Source organism: Apium graveolens, chromosome 1 (assembly GCF_009905375.1).
Source record: "Apium graveolens cultivar Ventura chromosome 1, ASM990537v1, whole genome shotgun sequence".
Classification (NCBI taxonomy): domain Eukaryota; kingdom Viridiplantae; phylum Streptophyta; class Magnoliopsida; order Apiales; family Apiaceae; genus Apium; species Apium graveolens.
This window is the reverse complement of record NC_133647.1, coordinates 197,043,411-197,067,488: the sequence shown is the minus strand read 5'-3', so window position 1 is coordinate 197,067,488 and position 24,078 is coordinate 197,043,411. Positions and strand designations below refer to the sequence as shown.

The following is a 24,078-nucleotide window of genomic DNA, read 5'->3' as shown; positions in this document are numbered from 1 at the left end:
TCTACTTTTGAAGTGTGTGTTTTGTCTTTACTTTTGGAGTGTTTTGTTATGTTTTTATTTAGTTATGGTTGGGTTTATTTAGTCCTTGATTTGTTAAGATCGAGTTTATTGATATTTTTGGTGATCTGTAAGGTCTGCATCGAATATGAGGGCGGTGGTGATTATTGCAAGATTGTTCATCATTCACGGGTTTACACTTTCGGCATGTCTATAGCTGATATCCTATATATAGATAGCTGAAATTTTTTCGGCATGTTTATAACTGGTGTTCGGCATGTGGATAAATGTGATGCCGCTTCTCCAATCACTATTTGTGCGATTGGTGTTTCTGAATATTGTTTATGTGATATAATCAATTGCGATATTGCTATTTTTAGAGATGTTAGTGCAATTTGGATCGCTTGAGATGTTTTTGATTTCGTGTTTAGCTTTAAGAATTTTTAAATTCTATAAACGATCAAGAAACAAATCATCTAATTATTTTTAATATATTATTTGTTTTACCACATAATTTTATCGACAGTTGGGATTTGTGTCCACGGTTGAAATTTGTCCCGACTATATTATACACAAGTTAATGAAATATTTTTCATTTGTCAAAAGAAAAAATGTAAATTGTAGACACATTTCGATTATACATACAAACTAAATACCGATTTTTTTAATCTCTTTCGCAAAAATACAAATAAAATTACACATTTCAAGATAGGTCGAAAAAAGTTACTCTCGATAACATTACGGCCTTACAAATGATAAACAAATTTATCCTATTCTTTATATAAATTAACAAAAATGACCATTTTCAGGAAAATTGATCAACTTTAGTTGATAAGATACACAATGACATTGTATATTAGGTATATTATATAATAGTATATTATATAAATTGAGATATACTGACAATACAATATTCAATCAGCTAAAATTGACTATTTTTTCAAAATAATTATTTTTTTTATTTTTTTTAAAATTAAATATTTTCATTATTTTTTCCAACATTACTAGGTTGCCCCGTATTATTAAAACATTACACATAATAGAAAATTCGATAAACAAAAACAAAAGAGGGCGAAAATTGAAAGGGCGAGAAACTCGCGAAACCTGGAGGCTGTAAAAAAAACCATTCAACCCCATCATCCTCCACCAATTCCAATCACAACAAACAAAAAAACAAACAAACTCACCCATCTATACATACACCTATACATACAACAAATCGTACGGACATCACTCTCCGATGGCACCGGAGATGTATACGCCGATGGTAGAGTTGACTTCAACCTCCATCGACATTGTTTTAGCTTTCGCTTCTTTTCTTCTCCTCCTTTTATTGCTTCTTTTTATCTTCTTTCTCATCTTTTGTAAACCCTGGCGATTGTTGCGATCATCGTTTTCGAGAAGCTCCACTCGTGTCGCTCCGACTCGTAATGTTAAGGTCGTAACTCCAATTTGTTTGATTTGTCTTAATATGTATTGAAATGATGTTAATATCGATATCGAGAAGGATTGATGTGATTATGTGCTTTGTTCATAATGAAATGATCAATTTGTGTTTGTCTATATTGAAATGATATTGAGCTAGATTGATGTGATTATGTGCTTTATTTAGCTCTATGTTTGTATAAATTGGTCGAGCAATGTGAAGGTCGTATTCTCGTGTCGCTCTGTGCCGTAATTTTAAGGTCGTAAGTTCGATATGTATGTGTACATCGATTTTGTGTGTATGTTGAAATGAAATGTTTGATTTGTCTTAATCTGTATTGAAATGATAGGATTGATGTGATTATGTGCTTTGTTTATAATAAAATGATCAATTTGTGTTTATATTGAAATGATATTGAAATAGATTGGTGTGATTATGTGCTTTATTTAGCTCTATGTTTGTATCAATTGGTCGAGCAATGTGAAGGTCGTAATCTTGATACCTATATGAACATCAAGTTGTGTTTCTAGCTTAATTTGTGTTTATATTGAAATGATATTGAGATAGATTGATGTGATTATGTGTTTTATTTAGCTCTATGTTTGTATCAATTGGTCGAGCAATGTGAAGGTCGTAATCTCGATACCTATATGAACATCAAGTTGTGTTTCTAGCTTAATTTGTGTTTATTTTGAAATGATATTGAGATAGATTGGTGTGATTATGTGCTTTATTTAGCTCTATGTTTGTATCAATCGGTCGAGCAATGTGAAGGTCGTAATCTCCATACCTATATGAACATCAAGTTGTGTTTCTAGCTTAATTTGTGTTTATATTGAAATGATATTGAGATAGATTGATGTGATTATGTGCTTTATTTAGCTCTATGTTTGTATCAATTGGTCGAGCAATGTGAAGGTCGTAACCTCGATACCTATATGAACATCAAGTTGTGTTTCTAGCTTAATTTGTGTTTATATTGAAATGATATTGATATAGATTGATGTGATTATGTGCCTTATTTAGCTCTATGTTTGTATCAATTGGTCGAGCAATGTGAAGGTCTTAATCTCGATACCTATATGAACATCAAGTTGTGTGTCCACTGTCTAGCTTAATTTGTGTTTATATTGAAATGATATTGAGATAGATTGATGTGATTATGTGCTTTGTTTATCTCTGTTTTTATATCAGGAGCAACGGTAAACTTCTAATCTCGATACCTATACGTACATCAGTTTTGTGTCTATATTGAAATGCTTAATTTGTGTTCATAATGAAGTGGTTTTGAGATAGATTGATGTGATTATGTGCTTTGTTTATGTTGAAATGCTCATTTTGTGTCTATATTTATGTGATATTGAGCTAGATTGATGTGATAATGTGCTTTATTTAGCTCTGTGTGTGTATCAACTATCAAGTGGTGGGTGGTGGAGCAACGTTAAGGTCGTAATCTCGATACCTATATGTTCATTAGTTTCTGTCTATATTGAAAATTGAAATGATATTTAGCTTGAAATGAATGATGTGATTGTTTGCTTTATTTATCTCTATGTTTAGATGGATTCGTGTTTTGTTAGGTGTGATTTAGGGCGTTTTTTGGATAGTGATTTGAATTTCTAGCAGTAGGTACATTAGTTTGTGTCTATATTGGAATGCTCAATTTGTGTCTATACTGAAATGATATTGAGATAGATTGTTGTGATTATGCGCCTTATTTATCACTATGTTTAGATGAATTTTAGGTGAATTCGTATTTTGTTAGGTGTGATTTAGGGCGGTTTTGGATTGTGAGTCGTCTATCTACCTATATATACGTCAGTTGTGTCTATATTGAAATTATATTGATATCGAGATAGATTGATGTTATTATGTGCTTTTTTATATTGAAATTCTCAGTTTGTGTCTATATTTAAATGATACTGAGATAGATTGATGTGATTATGTGCTTTATAAAAATTGAAATGCTCAAGTTGTGTCTATATTGAAATGATATCAAGTTGTTGTTTATATGAATTCGTTTTGATAGGTGTGATTTAGGGCATTTTTTGATTGTGAGTCGTTTCTCTCTACCTGTAGGTACATCACATTGTGTCTATATCTAAATGATTTAGAGTGATTATATGCGTTGATTAGTTTCTTAAGGTGTGATCTAGGTCATTTTTGGATTGTGAGTCGTCTATATACCTATATGTGTATCAATTTTTGGATATTTTTAATGATTTAGTGATTATGTGCTTTAATTTGTGTTTTGTTAGGTGTGATTTAGGGTGTTTTTGAATTGTGAGCTGGTTACGGTGTTACGGAATAATTATGAAATGATTTGAAAGTTTTTAGTTATTTATGTATGTAGGATTTGATTTAATATCGTGTGAATAGTTTGTGATGGATATAGTGTTTGATTTTGTGTGATGTGATCTTGTGATTTGAAATGCTGAGCTGTTTGATATGTTGGAATAGGTTTGATATTGTGTTTTAAGGTCCTGATCTCTCTACCTATCTATACATTAGTTTGTGTCTGTATTCTAATGTAGTGTTTGAATGTTGTGGAGAGAAATTAATGTAGTTATGTGTTCTGTCTATCTCTGTGTTTGAATTGATTTATATAAATTATATGTATTGTGTGTTTTTTTTTAGGGTTGAGTTACAGCATTTTTGGATTGTAAGTAGGATATGGTATTACAGATCACCTATGAAATGATTGCTAACTTTTGAGGAATTTTTATGTAGGATGATATGATGTTGTGTTTAGTCTTTTTAATTGAGCTGTTTGATACGTTGGATTAGGTTATGAATTTTCAAGTTTTTTTAGGTGACTAGATATGCTTGATTTGATCGGATTGTTTTAACGAGTTTTTGAATTTGCTAGAGCTAAGAACTTAGATTCTCTTTGGGTTTGAATTAGAGCTTAGCTTCTCTTTCGGTTTAAATTAGAGGCGATTAATGTCACCTTTTAGGCTTTTACTTCTGAGCTCCGAGTTAAAGATATAACCATAAATCTATGACTGTATTCTACAAATGCTAAAGACATATGATTTAGCCAAATTTTATCAGTGAGTTCTTGGAATCGAATCTGTGTGAACATAGTACCTTTTGTTCGGCTGATTATAGAGGGGATCATATATGTGCAGCAGCTGTTATGAGTTTGAATATAATAATGTGAATGTCATATAATTGCAATGCTTGCAAATGAAGTGGTTATGTAAAACATTGTGAGTTATGTAAAAGTCCGATTTGAGGTAATTGTGTGTTTGTCATGATATGTATGTGACATACGTGCTGTTTTACACTGATGGTGTTTATGGAATTATGGTTTACTGGTTTGAAGACGTATAACTGATTTATGCCTTCTGTAGGCTGAGGATTTAGAGAGACCTCTTGTATCAGAAGATGCAGACCGTAATAGTGAGGTATCTAGGAATTATGACCTAGAGGGGGCATCTACTCAAATTGAAGGGCATTTTAACTCACCACGAACGCAAGGACTTGCTTTTAAACACAGGCTTCCACCTACAACACCTCAGCATTCGCACAGTATGTAATTCTATATTTCACTGTTTGTTTTGTTGTACTCCTTGTTATTACCTAAACCTGTAGTATATATAGTCTGTTGGTTATCAATGCTTGATCAGTACTAAAGCATTCTTGATTTTCAACTTCTTTCAGGTGATAGCTTAATTCTGGACATATCAGAAGATACTTCAGTTGGTCAGACTCTTAAGCGTCCTTCGCTTACAAACATATCTGGTGACTTGCAGAAACTTACAGAAGATATAAGTAATGACTCAGAATTTGGTTCGGGAGATAAACCCAATAAGCCTGTTCCGAAACACATTGTGGATCAAAGTAAGTGCTGCTTCCCTCATTTCTATAAATATTGATATTGAAATTCAATTAATGATGCACATTGTCAGTGGCGGAGCCAGCTATGAAGGCTGGTGGGGGCCAATATCTCTTTTTCTTGTGCCCGTTATATAGCCTAAAATATTATAGTTTAAAAAGTATCAAACGAATAAAATTTTGGTATGATATTTTACTATCAAAATTATTTACATCCCAAATTATCGATTAATTTCATTTACGGTGGTTTTTATTTCTCAAAAAAATAATAGTTGTCATACATTTTTTTTTTACTTTTTCAACTTACACAACTTTTGGAGCATGAATAAACACAATAAGCAACTGAAAAAGAGATGATTAACTGTTCTGCTGACCCTCATCATACTCTCTCAAGTCTCAACTCTCAATATACATCAGTTCACACACACACACACACATACTCTTGCCACAGCGCGGCTCCGCCAGTGCACATTGCATGTCATTAGATCAGATATTTGTGTGGTATCGTTTGTCTATGTGTTCTGTTAATTGATGGAAGAGGTAAACATGTCATCATATTTTTTCTGTTAGAAGTGCAGGAAGCATTCTAGTGCTGGAGGTCATATCTGGTCCTTCACGTGGTCTCCGTTATTCCACGCAGTCAACAAATAAATCCGGGCTTCCACTAACTCTTGGAAGAGTTTCTCCTAGTGCTTTGTTACTGAAAGATTCTGAGGTTTCAGGAAAGCATGCGATGATAAACTGGAATTCGAATGTAATTTTCTTAAAAGCCATACCAGTTAATATAGACATTTGTGCACTTTGTCGGTAGTAGCAATATTTATCTTATTCAATATGTTTGCAGAAGTTAAAATGGGAGTTGGTTGACATGGGTAGTTTGAACGGAACACTATTAAATTCCCAGTCTATAAACCATTCTAATTCCGGGAGTAGACAATGGGGTAACCCAACAGAGCTTGCAAGTGGAGATATTATAACTCTTGGGACTACTTCAAAGATAGTGGTAAGTTCTTTCTCACGTTGTTACTGCTCCTTTGTACTGAACTAAAATATTAACGAAGTGATATATAATATTCTTCCACAAGGGGTAAATTTTTTGTGGTATTTGGTTGTCTAAAGTATCAAGTATCTGAACTCCTTGTTTTTGGAATGTCAGTGGACCATGATGTATTTCCTCTTAATTCCTAATTGCGAGTATTACTCTATGATCGGATTTTTTGATTCATTTCAATTCTTCTATTGCACATAATAGTTATATAATTCCCTAATCTTGTTGGAACAGAAAGTTAAAGACCTTATTCGGGTCGAGGAGAAAACTTTATTGTTGCATGCAAACAAGAAATCTTTTTGGCTTTCTTGGTCCCTGTTTGGGCTGGCCAGAATCTGCTTTTAGAAATTAGCACTTTCTGGCCAAAAATAAGCCACAATTCAAACACACTTTTATATGGTATCTACAAAAGAATCCGGTACATGATTATTTCGAATACAGTGAATTAAGTACCTTATCCAATGGTTTCTTTAGCTGGTCATATAATGTTTCACCATTTAGTCGGTCTGATTTATACGAGTAAGAATTTAATTTGTAATTTCATTAAACTTTAGAATTTTAGATTAGGCAGACTAAGAAATAGGTGTGAAGAATTAAGGAGTGCTTGAGTGGTCGCAAAGGTGCTCCTATTATTAAAAGAGATCTAGACTTCAAAAATATATTTTGATTTGAAGAGGACGATTAGATTGTCTTAAATAAATGCCGAGAATATATTAAGGAATTTGAAACACCAACTATATAACTAATCCTCCAATTAGATAATTTATTGCTTCACTGATAAATTTGTTGCTCCATGCTCTTAACATTGCAATGTTGCCTGGACTAGGCTGCAAGTGTTCAACATAGCACCTTTGTGGCTTGTGGGAGTAGGGCAATTTATTCCACCGAACTTGTAATTATATCTTACATGTTATGAAATTAAGATATACACTTGAAATTTAAACTTTGACCCTACTGAATTATTTTAATATTGTGAATATTTTATCCAACTAAATTCAGGCTATGCCTATGAACATTGATACATGTACAAGGGTTGGACTTTGCAATAATTGCAAAATCTTGCATGTGTGAAGTGTCCATACCCATGTCCGATATCTAATGTGCGACATGAGTTCTTGATGGGTAATTGTGAGTCAGGTGGCATGAAATTTAGATAAAACACTTCACACCCCCAAATATATTTAAATGATAGATGTGGTGAATGATAGTTCTGCTCCAACAACTGATTTTGTAGATAATCTAGTACATCTTTATTCTTGATATTTTACAGGTTCAAGTAACATTTCAAACTGAGCAAATTCCTTTTGGAGTTGGTGTAGCATCAGATCCCATGTCTTTGCGAAGGGGAGGAAAAAAGCTTCCTATGGAAGATGTTAGCTATTACCAGTGGCCTCTTCTTGGGATTGATAAGGTGTGGTAACATACTAACATTTTTGTTGTGATATCTCTCTTATTAAACAAAAACTAATTTGTTCGTTGATGATCATGCAGTTTGGTCTGTTTGGTATATGTGATGGACATGGTGGAGCAGCAGCAGCTGTTTCAGCTAGCAAGTTAGTATTTCATTTTTCTTACTAGCACTTTTGCTTTGGTACAATTAGAAAAAGCTTTTGACAATTCTTGCCCGATGTATTTTCTAGGTTGTAAATAAGGAATCAAACTTGGAAAGATAATCAAATTGAAGCTTAAGTTTTTTCTGTCAAAGTCTTGGAAAACCGATATTTTTTCAATTTTTGTTTGCTGATTTTTTTATATAATTCAATACACCTTGCAAATCCAGCACCAGCTGCCTAACATAACAGCCAGCAAAGTGTAAGCCCCCAGACTGGTTTTATAACTTTTATTGATAGGTTCATCCAAAAATGGGTGTATCTTTGTTTCGAATACTGACATTGTGGATGGCACCACTTGGGTGCTACTGCTACATACTTCTTTAAATCTTCTATCAGTTGGCCAGTCTCAGGACAGACTCTGTAGTATCTTTTATTTTGTGAACTAACTTCACTTGAAATTCTATACAGATTATTGCGTGAGATAGTTGCTGATATCTTGGCAGACTCAGTTAGAAGAAAAAGGGTCTTGACAAAGTGTGATGCGTCGGATGTGTTGCGAGAAGCATTTACTCAAACAGAAGCATGCATGGACCACTACTATGAGGTTTAATTCTTACTGGCTTTGGATAAATTTGTCATGTTTTTATATATTATTAACACTTGTATTCTCTTAATGGCCTTTTTATTTAGTAATTGCACTTGTTAATTCCTCTTTTGCAGTTATGATTATTATATACTAAATTATACCTACCCAGTATTATATATAGGAAGGGTAGATGTACATCTTACCCCTACTCCAAACTGTAGAGATGTTGGATCTGCGATGTTCTTCGTTTAAATTATTGGATACTTGTGAAATATGTAGAAAAACATGAAGAAAAGAAAGAGTTGGAAAAATTTGCAGATATTTCTGAATATTTTTATCGAAGCTACAAAAAGCATCAATATACAGAAGACAACATAAGCACAAGTATTCGTGCAATAAATACATGACACTACCTGTAAAGAGTACAGTACAAAGAAATAAATGTGCTGAAGAGTATATGTTAAGTTTTTGACAATTAACTATTCAATATGGGTGTTCATGGTCTGTTTTTGGGCATTTGGGTACTTATATTATGTGGCAGCATCCAAACCAAGTCTGTTAAGTTCGTCATTGTTATCAAGACTATCGGATTTTGTCGTGAAAAAGAGATGCTTGTGGTCAAATCTACAAAATCTCTATGCTTCATCATCTCATTGTCTTGTATCCTGGGTGTAGTTCTTAATATTGATGTTTAAACTGTTCATTTGGTGTATCGCGTTTTTTAAATTTTACATCTGTAGTAAATTAATTGTATTTTTAGGGTTGCACCGCGACAATGCTTATGGTGTGGACTGACGATCATGAAAATTACTATGTGCAATGTGCAAATGTTGGAGACTCTGCTTGTTTTGTAAAGTATGTTACCACTTTCTTAATATATCTTTAATTGGATTACTAGAAAAATTGTGTCAGATCACAGTTGATAATGATAAGATTTATACTGCACTATTTATCTCTTGAACAGTATTGACGACAAGCATATTAAGATGACCGAAGACCACAGGATAACCAGTATTTCAGAGAGACAACGCATACAAGCAACAGGAGAGCCTCTGAAAGATGGGGAAACCAGACTGTGTGGTGACTACCTTTTTGCTTCATCTTATTCGTTACCCTAGTCTGTAAACTCCAACAAGCAACTGACATGATTTCCATATTTCTTTTAGGTTTGAATCTTGCTCGGATGCTAGGCGACAAATTTTTAAAGCAGCAAGAAACTAGGTTCAGTTCAGAACCTTATATTAGTCAAGTCGTGTACATACATCAAGCAAACAGTGCTTTTATTGTATTAGCGAGGTGATTTTTATCCCCTTGATTTCTCTGACTCATTGCCTGGCATATGCTGCAGTCTCTTTGTTTTTAGATAGAGTCATGTTTAATTTGAATTTATTATAGCATCACTTAAGGGTTTTAAAATATGGTTCACTTAATATTTGAGGTTTTCACTTGGTTGGAACTTCAAAGTGGTTCTTGGTGTTTTCTTTAAGAGTTAAAACTAACTACATTCATTTTAGAAAATCAAATACCGGACTTCACAAATGTAACATATTTAATTCCGGAAATATTAGGTCTTCTATACTTCTGAAAACTAAATCCTCTTTCTGAAGAATACAAACTTACCTGCTCTTTTATCGTTGTTTTTGTTTTATTTATGTTGTGTACATACTTTTCTTGACTAACGCCGTCATGTTTTTGGTCTTTTGGAGCAGTGATGGTTTTTGGGACGTTGTAAACTCCAGAAAGGCATTTCAGCTTGTTCATGAGGTACTTTCTCTTTACTCTCACTTTAATCTATTGATTTTTGACGTCTTATTTTTTTTACCTAACATCCCAGATCCTAACAAATTCGGTATCTTAAACTTTCAGACAAGGGACAGAAGTACCAAAAAAGGAGAGAAAACCGAAGAAAAGATTGCTAATATTTTGTTGACAGAGGCTAGAACACAGCGTACAAAGGATAATACATCTATAATTTATTTAGAGTTTGGTAGCAACAATCGAGACAGTTTTTCTAATTCTTGATTTATAGCAATAGATCTTAAGAGTTCTGTAATTACAAATTTTCAGTTAGCTATATATATTTGTGTCATAGCGTTAGGTCTTTTCTTGACGAGTAAAAAAAAGATCATAAGAAACAGGATCAAAATTAACTAATTTCATAAATCAAAATCGGGTGGTGGCCCTTAATGTCATTTATGGGTTAAAAATGACCCTAAATGTCACTTCAAAACGGTACATCGTATACCGTTTATGTAAAAGACCTAAAATGGTATTTAGTGTAATGTTTTGGCATTTTGATTTTTTTTTATGCACAAAACGGTAGATAAAGTTCTGTTTTGGTACAAAACACTATATGATGTGCCTTTTTGAGTCGAAACGTTATTTCAACTAACGTTTTGCACATTATAAAAAAATTAAAATAATAATAATAAAGCAGCAAAACGGCACACTATGTACCGTTTTGTATTAAAAAAAATAAAACGGAAGTTATGAAGTGATATTTTTGGTCATTGTTTTAAAAAATGACATTTTGGACCATTTAACACTCAGAAATGACATTTTGGTCCATTGTTCACCAAAATCAAAATCAGGGTAAGCATATACTCCCTCTTTTTTTTATTATATGACGTTTGACTTTTGTGCATACACTTCTAAGTGCTTTGACCGTATAGTTAGAATAATATTTTTTAATTTTTTCTTTTTGTAAATAAAAATATATAACTAAAACTTTAATTTAGAAAAGGAAAATTTTGAAAAATATTATTTTATCTATATGGTCAAAAAACTTAGAATTGCGTGCAAGAAAATCAAATGACAAATAAAAGAAAACGGAGGGAGTATTACTTTTTGAATCGACAATTATGGACCTCTTTTTGAAATTACATGTTTGTTCATTCGAGGTGCCGATTAACCATCTATATGGAAGAATATACAGAAAGACGATCACGCTAGGGTGATACGTTGCGTCCCTTGAAACTATGACCCCAAAATAAACTTGGAGAGAATTGCATTTTACATCCATTATATTTGGCAAAAACTCAATTTTGTATATATATTTTCATAAATTGCAGTTACCATCACTTATTTTGAAATTCGCTTAAACATGTACCATTTTGCCTAATTTTTTAGCCCTAATTGCTGTCTCCAACAATATATCTCATCTTTTCTTTTCAATAATAAATTATATATGTTGTTGAAGACAAGAATTAGGGCAAAAAAATTGACAAAAAATATGCAATTTGAAGCGGATTTCAAAGTAATAGGATGCAAGCTGCAATTTATGAAAATAGGTATACAAAATTGAGTTTTGGTCAAATATAAGAAGTGTAAAATGTAATTCTCTCGTAAACTTGTGAAGGAATAATATGTAAATTACATATTTGTTAACTTTTCAAATAAAGAGATGGGACGTGCAAACATATTTTGTAAATAGATTCGGGGTAGGTAGCTCTACTAAGAATGAACATAGTTATTGTGTAAAAATGGGGGAAATTTGAAGAAAAATATCAACCCTTTATATATTATTTAATTTAATGTTTGTCAAAGACATTTCCTGCCAATTTAGCTATATACACACAAATACACAAATATAGCAAGGTGTATATTGCTCGGTCAATTTTATAATTCTTACAAAACTTGCATTTGTACAAGTTCAATAACTTATTCGGTTAATTCGGGTATAATTTTGTTTATATTGATATGTATATTTTGGGGTTAATTATCAAATAGGTCACTTACTCTATCCAAATGTATCAAGTGAGTCACCGATAAAAAACCGGACTCAAATGAGTCACTCATTTAAAAGTTTGTATCAAAATTATCACTCTATCGTTAATCAAAATTCATAAAAGTATTATATATTGAGTTTCACACATTTTTTGTGAATGATATTACATCCAAATGAAAGGTTCTGATTTCTACTATTTTAGATAATATTGTTAGATTTTAAAATTTTATCAACTATTTATTTTTAATTTTTGATTGTTTTATTTGATTTAAATAAAAATAAATAGTAGACAAATTTTTAAAAAACTAAAAATATTATTTAAAATACTAGAACTAAAATTTTTTCATTTGGATGTAATATCATTCACAAAAAATGTGCGAAACTCAATATATAATACTTTTATGAATTTTGACTAACGATAGGGCGATAATTTTGATACAAATTTTCAAATGAGTGAATCATTTGAGTCCGTTTTTTTATTGGTTACTTATTTGATACATTTGGACAGAGTAAGTGGCCTAGTTGATAATTATCCCGTATATTTTATGGTAATTATTGGATTTTTGAAGATATATATGAATTTTTAGTTGTTTGTAGCTGATTTGAGATTTTAATCAAAATTTATAAGAGTTTCGTAGAGTTCGGACTTAGTCGAGATCGGAAAAGTTTAAAATAAGCGATAAAATTCAATAGAATCCGCTAAGAACTAAAAACTCCTTCCCGTTGAATATTATACGTTCACTATTTGCACGCATTTCGAGACTTCTATAAAGTATAGTTTCATAAAATTTTTAAATTTTTTTTTTGAATAAAAGTTTAAACATAAAACTTTTATTCAGGAATTTTTTTTTTTTGAAAAATATTATGGAGTTATGTTTGAAATGAACATTGAAAAACGTGTCAAAAAGTAATATATAGAATTGAATGAGACAGATGGAGTATAAATAAGCGATAAAAATTCATAGAATTCGCAGATTTATAAAATAAGTTAATTAATTTTTGAATATCATCAAATTGTTATTGACCGTTAATATCCACGTTAAATACCCTTAAATTTTTAATAATCATGAAAATTTAAATTGAATACTTTCAAATATTTTATTATCAAGAAAAAATATCATTATTTCTTTACAAGATTAAACTCTACAAAATGGATTTATTATGAGATTGATGTTCGTGAGGTTATATCACCGACTTTTCCTGAGTTTAAAAAAAATTCTCATATTAATACACGAGAGTATTATAGTAATACACGAGGATATTATATTTAACCTCAGAGTTAACTTTAGGAACATCAATCTCTCTATTATAGAGAAAAACATCGACAACGCATAATATGAGATCAAGATCAACCACAGAGTTCGAGAATCCGGAGATCCCAAGGATTCATTATTTTACAAATTTTACAAAGATTGTCACCAATTATAACTTGACACGTACATTAGGAACGTTTTCGGAGATTTTAGCATTTCTCGTATTTTCATTTCGGGGACCAGGGAGTAGCAAATCTCCAAGCAGGACCGGGAAAATTACCTCCTTCCGCAGAAAAATAAATTCCATCAGTGCTTGCTGCCCAGAAACAATTATTAAACTTAAATCTACGACTTCTGCATTTTAGATCATCCTTGAAGCTTGCATCATACACCACAATATCAGCTTTCTTGCCATTCCAAGTTGCATGACATTTATGTACAAGACTCTTGTAATCCTTGTCTGGAATTTTGAAAAACCAGTGCAAACCTCCGTATTTTTCCTCGAATGTGTGGTTACCTGCATGGGCGGATCCGGGAATTATATTTCGGGGTGGAGAATCGACCATATTTTATAAATAGACCCTTATATTTTGAAGTTTTGGGGAACACTTTCATATATTTTCAAAAAAATTAATGGTAAAAATGGTAAAATATTATTTTAAGAGGGAAACGTGTCCTCCGGTGCCCCTTATTAGATCCTCCCCTGGTTACCTGGTGACGGAGGACTTTGGTCGCAAGTCAGTTCCACGGTTCCGCTAATGGTATTGTTGAAATAATGTGTGTACCCTGTGGCTAATTCATTTTGTGCAGTTGTAGTTGGAAGAACATAGACGACGATTATTGCAGTAACGAGAAGGAAGGTCGAAGAAGATGAAGGGATCTTCATTGTGTAACGATAACAATTTCTTGAATTTGGTTTTGTTTTTAGAAAAAAGATGGATGCATAAATGTGTGCATGGACAGAAACATAGGATCTCCTTTCATTTAGGACCAAAAAAGATGAAATTAACTAAACTTGGGGAACATAAAATGTGAGCGATCGCTAACAATCATGGTATAAAACACGAGTGGTAGAACTTACCGTCTGAATTAGTGAATGCAGCTAAACCATTAAGTTATGAAGATGTTTTTGCCTGCTTAAATTTACGATTTTTTCAGTTTTTCGGGGAAAACTGCCTCAGCTACCACTACTAGAAATCTGTAAATAGACATCGCTCATTAGACATCGGTTGCTTGTGCAACCTATGTCAAATAGTACTATAAACATCGTCCAAAGTAAAACCGATGTATAACGCTCTGCATTTGTACATTTAAACATCTAATTTGTTTTCTGAAGGATAAACTCCCAGACATGAAGGTCAATTTCTATGCTCTGTTTTATTAGAAGGAATTGAATGAGTTTGTATTAACATACTGTAGATATTCATAATTCACATTCCTTGTTCGAGTTCCATTGATAAAATAAAAATCGCTATTACACAATTTTTGAATATATAAAATAAAAAATCACAATGTTCTATCCTATTAAGGCGGAGTTTGTTTAACTGAGCATGAGTATTGATTTCTTTGCCGTGTTCGCTGCCACGACACTCGGCAGTGCAACTGCAGAAGGTGGTGCTTCTCTCCCATTTTCTCCCCAGAACCACATAACATATGTCTGATGGCTATTGCAGATTGAAGCATCTTCTTGGCTGCAAAGCTTCACCGGGATGGAATAGAGAAGATAAAGTTGTGTGCCCTCTTTGTTCCTTGGCTTTGGTACAACTTCAACCTCTAAAACGAAAAAAGAAAAAATAAGAAGAAAGTAATTTGTGGTTAGAACTACAGTACATATATCTAAAAAATTATCAAACTTTCAGCTTAAGAACACAAAGATGGTCATTGTATCAAAAAATTACCTTTGATTTCTCCATCGTCACCTTGGGAACACGAGCACCTCAAAATTGTTGGAGCATCTTCTTCATTGTTTACTTCATAGGCTTCATCGGTGTATAAATGACAAGTTAAAAGGCTATTGCTGCTTAATTCTAGAAACATCCCCCTAGAAGTTGGGTCGTAGAATTGAAAATTTTTAATCAGTCGATTTTGGTCAATGTTTCTGGAAATAAGCCATATCGACTTAATTGTTGAAAATTTATTTTTAATTTATTGTATAAGTAAAACATACATTTATGGAAGATGGTCTAGCCATGCCGTTTTTCTTTAACAAATTATGCTAAAAAGGGAAATTCAATGGGCGAAAATCCATTGTCAAGATCTAAAATCGTATTTTGGAAAAAGACAATAAAATGTTATGAACAAAAGAAAAACAGAGGGATCAAGATAATCGGGGACTAGGGAAGAAGAGTTTGAGGGGATAAAGAGTGAAAAGACCAATAAGCGATGAGGGGATAAAAGGATAATTACAGATTTGTGATTGTAGCGCTTAAATAGCTGCAATCATCCCACCAAAGAACATTCTAGAAACTAAATAATTATTTTGATAAGTACAACATACTAACATATCGATTACTCTTGAAGGTTCTCGACTCTTCACATAGCAGATAATGATGAATATCTAGGAAAAATAATCAATATACAATCTCTCCCTCAAAAAGGAACATTCTAGAGACTTAATCTAAATAGTTATATTACATGCTCAAACCGATAACGTATCGATGACTTTCGATTGTTCCAGCACTAATTCAGCTTATAATTCATTTTTTCCTTTTTTCTTATTTAAATGCTGGATTTGTCATGGTAAAAGATAAAAAAAATTGTATCAATTTATGAGATCAAACTTTTTAAACTATTCCATTGATACCAAGTAATCACGGGGTTAATGTTTTTATTCTCGAATTTAATCTTACTCAAATTTATTTAAATGTAATATTGACGTATAGACTAAAACTATATGGTGTAATATTGTTTGATTTTTTCGACACACACTTGAAATGTTGTGACATACATTTAAAAAAAAACTTTTCTGTAAACTATAATCTTAATTACACATTTGTATTCACAAATACAGACAATTATTTTTTACTGTAAAAACATATTTTTACAGTACATTTAAGAGCAATGCTAGAGTTAAGAAATTACCAATTAGGCAATTTGTTTGAGATTTAACAATTGTTTTTAAGAAACTTTTAATTACTCATTTTTGAATGAAATGCAAAATCCTATAGAAAATCAGAAACTGTTCAAAACATCCAACTTGAGAAGCAGAAAGAACAAGAGTAGAAAAAGTATTGAATGTGTGCTAAAATGGCTGCAATCCTGAAAACCTGTCATTAGGACTGCAACTCCGGAAGAGAGGAAGGCAGCTCTTGTAACTGTAAGAAGCCTCGGACAGTTTGATTACAGCATTGTGCGAAAAAAGGTTTCTCATTCTTGATGCAAACATGATAAGACATCAGAAGCATGAATGTCAAATTCTCATATGTTCTGTCACCTTGGAGACAATATAAAGATTGATAGTATATGTTTAACAATTGGTAATGATAATTGATGGAAGATGAGTCCAACTTTTACAAAGTGTACAAAGTAGCCTTCAGCAATTTAGCACAACATAGAAATTTTACATAGTTAACATCATACAGTGTTGAGCCTCAACATTCCTGGACAAGTTGAAGTCTGAAGAGCAGACAATTTTTGCCCGGATACTTGACATACAGTTAACTAAACCATCATCAAACTAAGCTAACATCAAACTAAAATCTATAAACCTGGCGTGGCGACTGTGCTCAAGCCAAGAGAACTCGTATAAGTCGTGATAAAAAATTCTTTTATGAACCCAATTTATGGCAGCTTTCTTGAGATCATCGTATAAATATTCTTTTTCTGATGCAAGGTTCCTATAAGATTTTTGGCAGCCAGTGCGAATGGGTGAAGAGGCATTGGTTGAATGCCCGTCTTCGTAGGATTCTTGTTATTGTTCATCATTACTTGCGTCCCCCCGTGCCATTTTTTGAAGAATCCACACTAGCATCGTCTGATAGGGTAGTGTTGATATTCAGAAAATATAGTTTATAAATGTAATGACAGTTTTCACATAAGCTGAATACTTTTGCATAAATAATATATGTACAAAATGAGTCTTAATGTAATTAATATCCTATTACCTTGATGAAAGGAGGATAATTAGCCAAATGTGATGAAGCTTGCTGAGAAGTTTTTACCTCAACACCATTTTTGGGGATGTGATAGATAGGAGACCTAAACAACAAAAAAATATGTGTCTATGTGATATATATCAACACCAAATGAGCATATACCTATTATGTTTTCAAGTGAAGATAAGGTACATTCCAATATACATCATTTTTTGTATATAGAAGTGAGGTTCACACGATATTATCGTAATTCATCGTTGGACTCTGAGTTTTCAAGATTGTTATAGCATTATATGCATCAAGAATAGTACTATGTGACCACTTACGACAAAGAAAGAAATGACAAAATATTTCCGAATTTTGAAGTATTCTATAACTTAGTTTGACGATGGTTTAGTTAATGATAAATTATCTGCAACCAACTTGGCTAGGATACATTTGCCTGAGAGCTATCGGAATAAAATATTGCGGCTGATGTATCCCATCCAACGATGGCCGGTTATAAGTTCCCTGAGTTAATATGGTACATATATAAATGTATGCAAACTTGTTAAACCTTCAAGTAAAAAACACAAAAGATGGTTATTGTATCAAAATTTACCTTTAATTTTCTACCATTCCACTTAGAAAGCACAAGCACGTGAAATTGATGGAGCATCTTCTTTATTGTTTACTTATAATGTTAATCAGCATATGAATAACAAGCTAAAAGGATATTGCTGCTGAATTATAAAAATATGACCTTACAAGTTGGGTCATAAAATTGAAAGTCTTCAATCAGCCAGTTAATGTTTCTAGAAATCAGCCATATCGGCTTAATTGATTGCAAATTGTTTTTGTATCATGTATTAGAAAAACATACATTAACAGAAGATTGTATACTCCTGCCGTGTTTCTTTGACAAATTACGTTAAAAAGGTAAATTATTGGGCAAAAATTGGTTGTCAAGATCTAGAATTAGATTCTGAAAAGTATCGATGACAGGTTATGATAAAAGAAAAAAGAGAGATCGAGATAATCAGGACTAGGGGAGCAGAGTTTGAGAGGGGGGAGGGAATAAAGAATGAAATAACAAATGAGGAATGGTGGAAAATGTTTTTTATGTTAATTTCACATATTGACTGAACTTTGTAATGCAAGATTGGTTGATTCTAGTACATAGAAAAGACTAGAGAAACTAAATGGAGAAGAGAATGTAAATTCCAATGAAACTTAAGGATAGCTACAAATTTCTATTACAGCCTTTATATAGCTACAATCTTTCCACCAAAGGAAGACTCTAGAAAGGAAAACGTTAATGTATTGATAACTCGAAGGTTCTTTCCACCAAAGGAAAACTCAAGAAAGAAAAACGTTACTGTATTGATGACTCGAAGGTTCTCCACTCTTCTTTTAGCATACAACAAAGAACACCTAAATAAGATAAAAGAATCTTCACCGACGTCGTCAGCCGAAAGAAAAAATCGTACCAAAGTTTTATTTATCAATTTTTTTTAATTAGTTTTACAACACTATGTCGTCTGCTCTTTTTTCTAATTAGTTCTACTTTTTATCGGTGAACTTAATATTACACGCTCTCCTTAAACTACGTAGTGTGACTAGTGTCAGAAGGAGAACCTAATTGAATTATATATTATCTTAAAAATACAGATAACTTTTAGAAAGTTTGAAGGACCACCATTAGGCAGAAAAAATCAAATGCCAAATTTCTTTTTGAAAAATTGTAACAGATAACATGGATCGCAGAAAGAGTGACATGCAAATCTAGCATATCAGCACACGTGAAAGCGCAGACTTATAAATTTGGAGTACAAACGAGACGTTGAGTTAACCCCTCCAAACGTCTCTAGAATGCAAGCGCAATAACTTATCCAATTAGTTTCTGCAGTTCATATTAGATTGTGGTTAAATTGTTTTGTGCATTTGTTATTGGAAGAACAAAGATGACAATTATTTTAGCAACTGAAGCTAACATATTTTTAGGTATCATTCGCAGATGATTTTGACATTTCGACGTACAATTAAACATCTAATTTATTTTCTGAAGGATAAACTCCCAGACATGAAGGTCAAGTTCTATGCTCTGTTATGTCTTGATTTTGATACAACCACAAATATCTAAAAATGAAAAAGAATAAGAAGAAAAAATCAGTAGTTAGAACTAGAGTACATATATCTAACAACACTTAAATGACTTAATTATGTGTTGTGTCTTTTCAATTGATGCAGTTTTTTTTCTTTAGACTCAACTTGAGTGGCGGAGAATTCATTATTCAGGCAAGAAAATGATAAGCTCGGTGACGAAAACATGTCACTTAAAGAAGCCATGAAAAATCCAATTAGCACAAATTGTGGACTTGTGGTGGTCCAACCATGGTTAGGGAGATTTCCTTGAAAGAACATCATCTTCGGATGGAGCATTTTCTTCATTGTTTACTTTATATACGTTATCGGTGTATTCTAGAAACACACTCTTACAAGTTGGGTCATAAAATTGGAAGTCTTCAATTAGCCGGTTTTGGCCAGTGCTTCCGGGAACAAGCCATATCAAGTTAATTGATGAAAATTTGTGTTTTACTCCATGTATATGAAAGACAATCATTAAGGGAAAATTGTATAGTACTGCCATTTTTCGACAAATTGCGTCAAAAAGGGTAAATCACTGGGCAAAAAATTGATTTAAAAGATTTAAAATTAGATTCTGAAAAAAGATCAGTAACAGGTTATGAATAAAAGAAAAACAGAGAGATCGAGATGACGAGAACTAGAGAAGCAGAGTTTGAGGGATGGGGGATAAAGCATGAAATAATCATTGGGAAATGGTATGATAATCTTTTACAAAGTGTTTTCAATGTAAATTTCATAAATTGACTGAAATTCGTAAGGCATGATTGGTTAATTCTAGTAGAAAAATAAGAAAATACACCGAAGAGACTATGAAAAACTAAGAGGGGAAGAAAGTAAATTTTATGAACCTCGGGATAGCTGCAGATGAGTGATTACAGGCCATAAATAGCTACAATATTTTCACCGAAGGAAGATTCTAGAAAGGAAAACGTTGATATATAGATAACTCACGAAGGTTCTCTAGTATCAAAATCATAAAAAGAAACAGGTAAATATTAAAAAGAATCTTTACCTTCGAACGAAGTCGTCAGCTGATTGAAAAAATCGTACAGATGTGCTATCGAAAATATTCTCACAACATTTTGTCGTCTACTCTATTGTCTAATTAGTTCTACTCTTTTAATGGTAAACATTAAATTCGTCAATACATGTAAACCACTAATTAATTGTTATTTTGCAATATCCAAAATCTTCAATTAAATAGTGTTCCCTGTATCTTTTTTCGTAAAAAAATGTGTATACAAAAATAGAAGATAAAATGCCAAAAGGCTAACATTGTGCTGCCGAGTTTTTTAAGAAGAGAAGAAAATATAGAAGCAGAAAGAACAACAATAAACCTGTCATTTGGAGATTAACACTTGCAACTCCTCAAGAGAGAAAGGCAGCTGTTGGAACTTAAGAGACCTCAGGCAGTGTGATTACAGGAAAATTGTGCAACAACAAGGTCTCTCATACTTGAGGCAAACATGATAATGTTAGGACTTGTCCCACATCGTTTGTGGGAGGGGCAGTTTGCTAGAATATAAGGAGCCAGATAACTCCAATTAGAAATGAGGCCTTTTGGGAGGTGCCAAAAAATAAACCCGTGAGGGCCCGGGTCCCACATCGTTTGTGGAGGGGCAGTTTGCTAAAATATAAGCAGTCTGATAACTCCAATTAGTATGAGCTGAATATCAAGTTCTCCGAGGCTCTGAACAAGAAAATCTAAAATAAGAATGTTTAATCCGGTTCAGACAAAGTTTGTTATAATCAACAACAGAAATACTAGGGAGACAACGGATGGTTGCAGGTACTTAACACGACCAGGCAAAGGAGTTGCGTAGTTAATTAGAGGAGAAACTTTCCAAAGCTTGAATTTTTCTGACTGCTAAGGATAAATCTAAGACATATGGGTAGTCAAAAACACCTCAAGCCTCTAATCACAGACTACTTTCAGTTGTCAAATTCACCCAAAAATCAGAAAAGCAGCCCTCCTGTATAACAACCCTGTAACGGGCGAAATTTCAAAAGGCTTTAAATTACATATATCATTAGATAAAAATAAAGTATCAAACACTAGTTGGAGTCATGCATTCTCAGTTGTACTCTGCTTAACATTCTTGAGATATTTCAATGCATCTTGATGGACCTGGGTGTCTCCAGGCGCAATAATGCGGTAGTAACTTGGAGCTTTATAATTTGGAGAAGCTTCCCAGTGAAGTTTCTCACCATCCCAGTGTGTTACAATGCCTCCAGCACCTTCAATGATTGTATGAAGCGAGAAAATCATATGGATTGAGCAAAAACTGCACACTCACATCGATATATCCAGAAGCTAAGAGTCCATAAGTGAAGCACTCAGCACCAAAAATTGGTTCTTGAACCTTCTCGTGACACGGTTACATGCCTCTTTTTCTTGATCACTGAAGTGCCATGGGCTGGAGGCATATAGTGTTGCTTGCGGAAGCTGCTCACAGGGACAGTCCTTACGGGGACACTGAGACCATCTACGGTAGCTCTTCCTTGCATTCCTACATATCTTTTCTGTAGTATGGGCTGGTCAATAATTCCAATAATCGGGTTGCACTTGTACAGAAGCGCAATCAGGGTTCCAAACAAAGGAACTCCATTCTTGAAGCTAGTAGCGGATCCTCTAAGGGGTAATGGGGGTCATCCTAAACTTCTGCCCGAACCTGAATCGCTAATTTTCACGAGTCGAGTCGAGCCGGCTCGTTTAGCTAAACGAGTCGGGCGAGCCCACTCGTTCAATTTTACACTAATTCGAGCTTAAAACGCTGCCCGAATTCAACTTGTTTAATTTCATGAGTCGAGTTGAGCCAAATCATTTAATTAAACGAGCTGAAATCTTTACCCGGACTCGAGCTTGTTTACGGAACGAGCCGAGCCGAGCCCGGTAAAACGAGTTCGAGCTTGGTGAGCTCGCGAGCTGCCCAGATCATGTAATACAGCCTTACACAAAGATATTGAATATCCTTGGGTTTATATGTTGGTAAAATTTTCAGTGATTCTAACGTTTTCAATTGCAACAATTAAGAGGGGATTTTTAGTCGAAAATATTCTCAATAATCTAATATATAAGGTCTTTTTTTGATTTTTTACCAGCCGAGCTCGAGCTTATAGAGCTCGTTAATTTTTTTTTTCGACACCCTTATATTCGAAGCTGGATCCGCCATTGGCTAGTAGTCCCGTCAATCGGGTCCAAAACCCACACAAAATCAGCATTATCCCTCTGTTCTGGTAACCAGCCTTTTTCCTCGCCAAAAATTAAATGATTGGCGAAATTTTGTAATATCACTGAAACCATAACATCCTCTGCAGCCAAGTCAGCGGAAATTGCTTGCACAACAATCAACCCATCTTCATGGCGCTTATTAAAAGTTCGAATCAATGTAGGTTTCCAAAAGAAGTTCTTTATCACACTACCAGCAGCATCCGCGCCCTTATTAGCCACGCAAACAAATTCTTCAAGAATTTTGTCGCTAAACTGCTCTTCTTGAATGTTCTTCATGTAATCGACAGGAGATAAGCCCTCACCATTCCGTTAGTTGGAAACCTACTAGGATTAGGATCCGCTTGGATATCTTGCCCTATCCTCTGTTCTATATCTTATTTTATTACGGAATTTAACTGATTTTTAAGCCCAGGCTAAAATGGTTTGTATTTGTCCCATCTTTCTTAAATTATTAGTTAAATTAAGGATAATATAATTAGTTACTGTCGGAAATATTATTATTTACCAGTGGCGGATAATATAATAAATTAAGGATGTTACTATCGGAAAAGATAAGGAAATGTACGTGATGCCAATTAATTACACCGAAAGTCTCATTGCTATAGAGGGCATGGAGTAGGGGTGAGCGCGGTCCGGGCGGTGCGGTTTTTCTCTCAAACCGCAAACCAAATCGCGCATGCGGTTTGATCAAATTTCCAAACCGCACCCGCACTGCGTACCCTCAAAAACTTGCGTACCCTCAAAAACTGCATAAACCGCATAAACCACACCACGAAAATGCGGTGTGGTGTGGTGCGGTTCACTGCGGTTCACACTTTACAAGTTTGAAAAATTTAAATAAAATATAAAACTTAAATTTAAATAAAATACAAAACTTAAATTTAATCAAATTTCCGACTAATATAACACAAAGTCGCCAATATTCTTCAATAATATAAATTAGAAATTACACACTTGAAAGTTTAACCTTTTTAGGAATTCATTTACAAAACAAAAATAACTTATAAATTATAAGTTATAATTATTCTAATAAAAAATCTAAGTTATGATTAAAAATAACTAGTGGACAACGGTGGTTAATTGCGTTTTATATTTTTGGTATCCAATTCAGCAGATTAGTCATTTTTCCAAGCCACCGATCACCATGTACGAGAGCAAGTAACCAAAGGGAGAAAATACCTTAAGTCTATCATAG

At 33.2% G+C, this 24,078-nt stretch overlaps 2 protein-coding genes and 2 long non-coding RNA genes across 4 annotated transcripts; 1 reads left to right on the top strand and 3 right to left on the bottom strand.

Moving 5' to 3' along the window:
- The first annotated feature begins 1,074 nt into the window (after positions 1 to 1,074).
- LOC141677081 (protein phosphatase 2C 70-like) lies at positions 1,075 to 10,547 on the top strand. The gene is made up of 13 exons (XM_074482817.1): positions 1,075 to 1,435; positions 4,780 to 4,957; positions 5,090 to 5,269; positions 5,842 to 6,017; positions 6,108 to 6,266; positions 7,582 to 7,722; positions 7,803 to 7,864; positions 8,333 to 8,468; positions 9,211 to 9,305; positions 9,415 to 9,530; positions 9,617 to 9,746; positions 10,160 to 10,214; positions 10,317 to 10,547. The coding sequence occupies exons 1-13, from the start codon at positions 1,238 to 1,240 to the stop codon at positions 10,470 to 10,472; spliced, it is 1,782 nt and encodes a 593-aa protein (XP_074338918.1). The 5' UTR covers positions 1,075 to 1,237; the 3' UTR covers positions 10,473 to 10,547.
- A 4,303-nt stretch (positions 10,548 to 14,850) lies between these two features.
- Positions 14,851 to 15,951, bottom strand: LOC141723894 (uncharacterized). Its single transcript, XR_012576391.1, has 2 exons — positions 15,329 to 15,951; positions 14,851 to 15,203 (listed from the first exon to the last, which is right to left on the bottom strand). It is a non-coding gene; the product is annotated as an uncharacterized LOC141723894 (long non-coding RNA).
- Positions 15,952 to 16,673: 722 nt separating this feature from the next.
- Positions 16,674 to 20,477, bottom strand: LOC141677073 (uncharacterized). Its single transcript, XR_012557319.1, has 3 exons — positions 18,126 to 20,477; positions 17,534 to 17,627; positions 16,674 to 17,403 (listed from the first exon to the last, which is right to left on the bottom strand). It is a non-coding gene; the product is annotated as an uncharacterized LOC141677073 (long non-coding RNA).
- Positions 20,478 to 22,799: 2,322 nt separating this feature from the next.
- LOC141715082 (bifunctional phosphatase IMPL2, chloroplastic-like) lies at positions 22,800 to 23,159 on the bottom strand. The gene has a single exon (XM_074518568.1). It carries the CDS (start codon positions 23,157 to 23,159, stop codon positions 22,800 to 22,802), a length of 360 nt encoding a protein of 119 aa, XP_074374669.1.
- Positions 23,160 to 24,078: the final 919 nt, after the last annotated feature.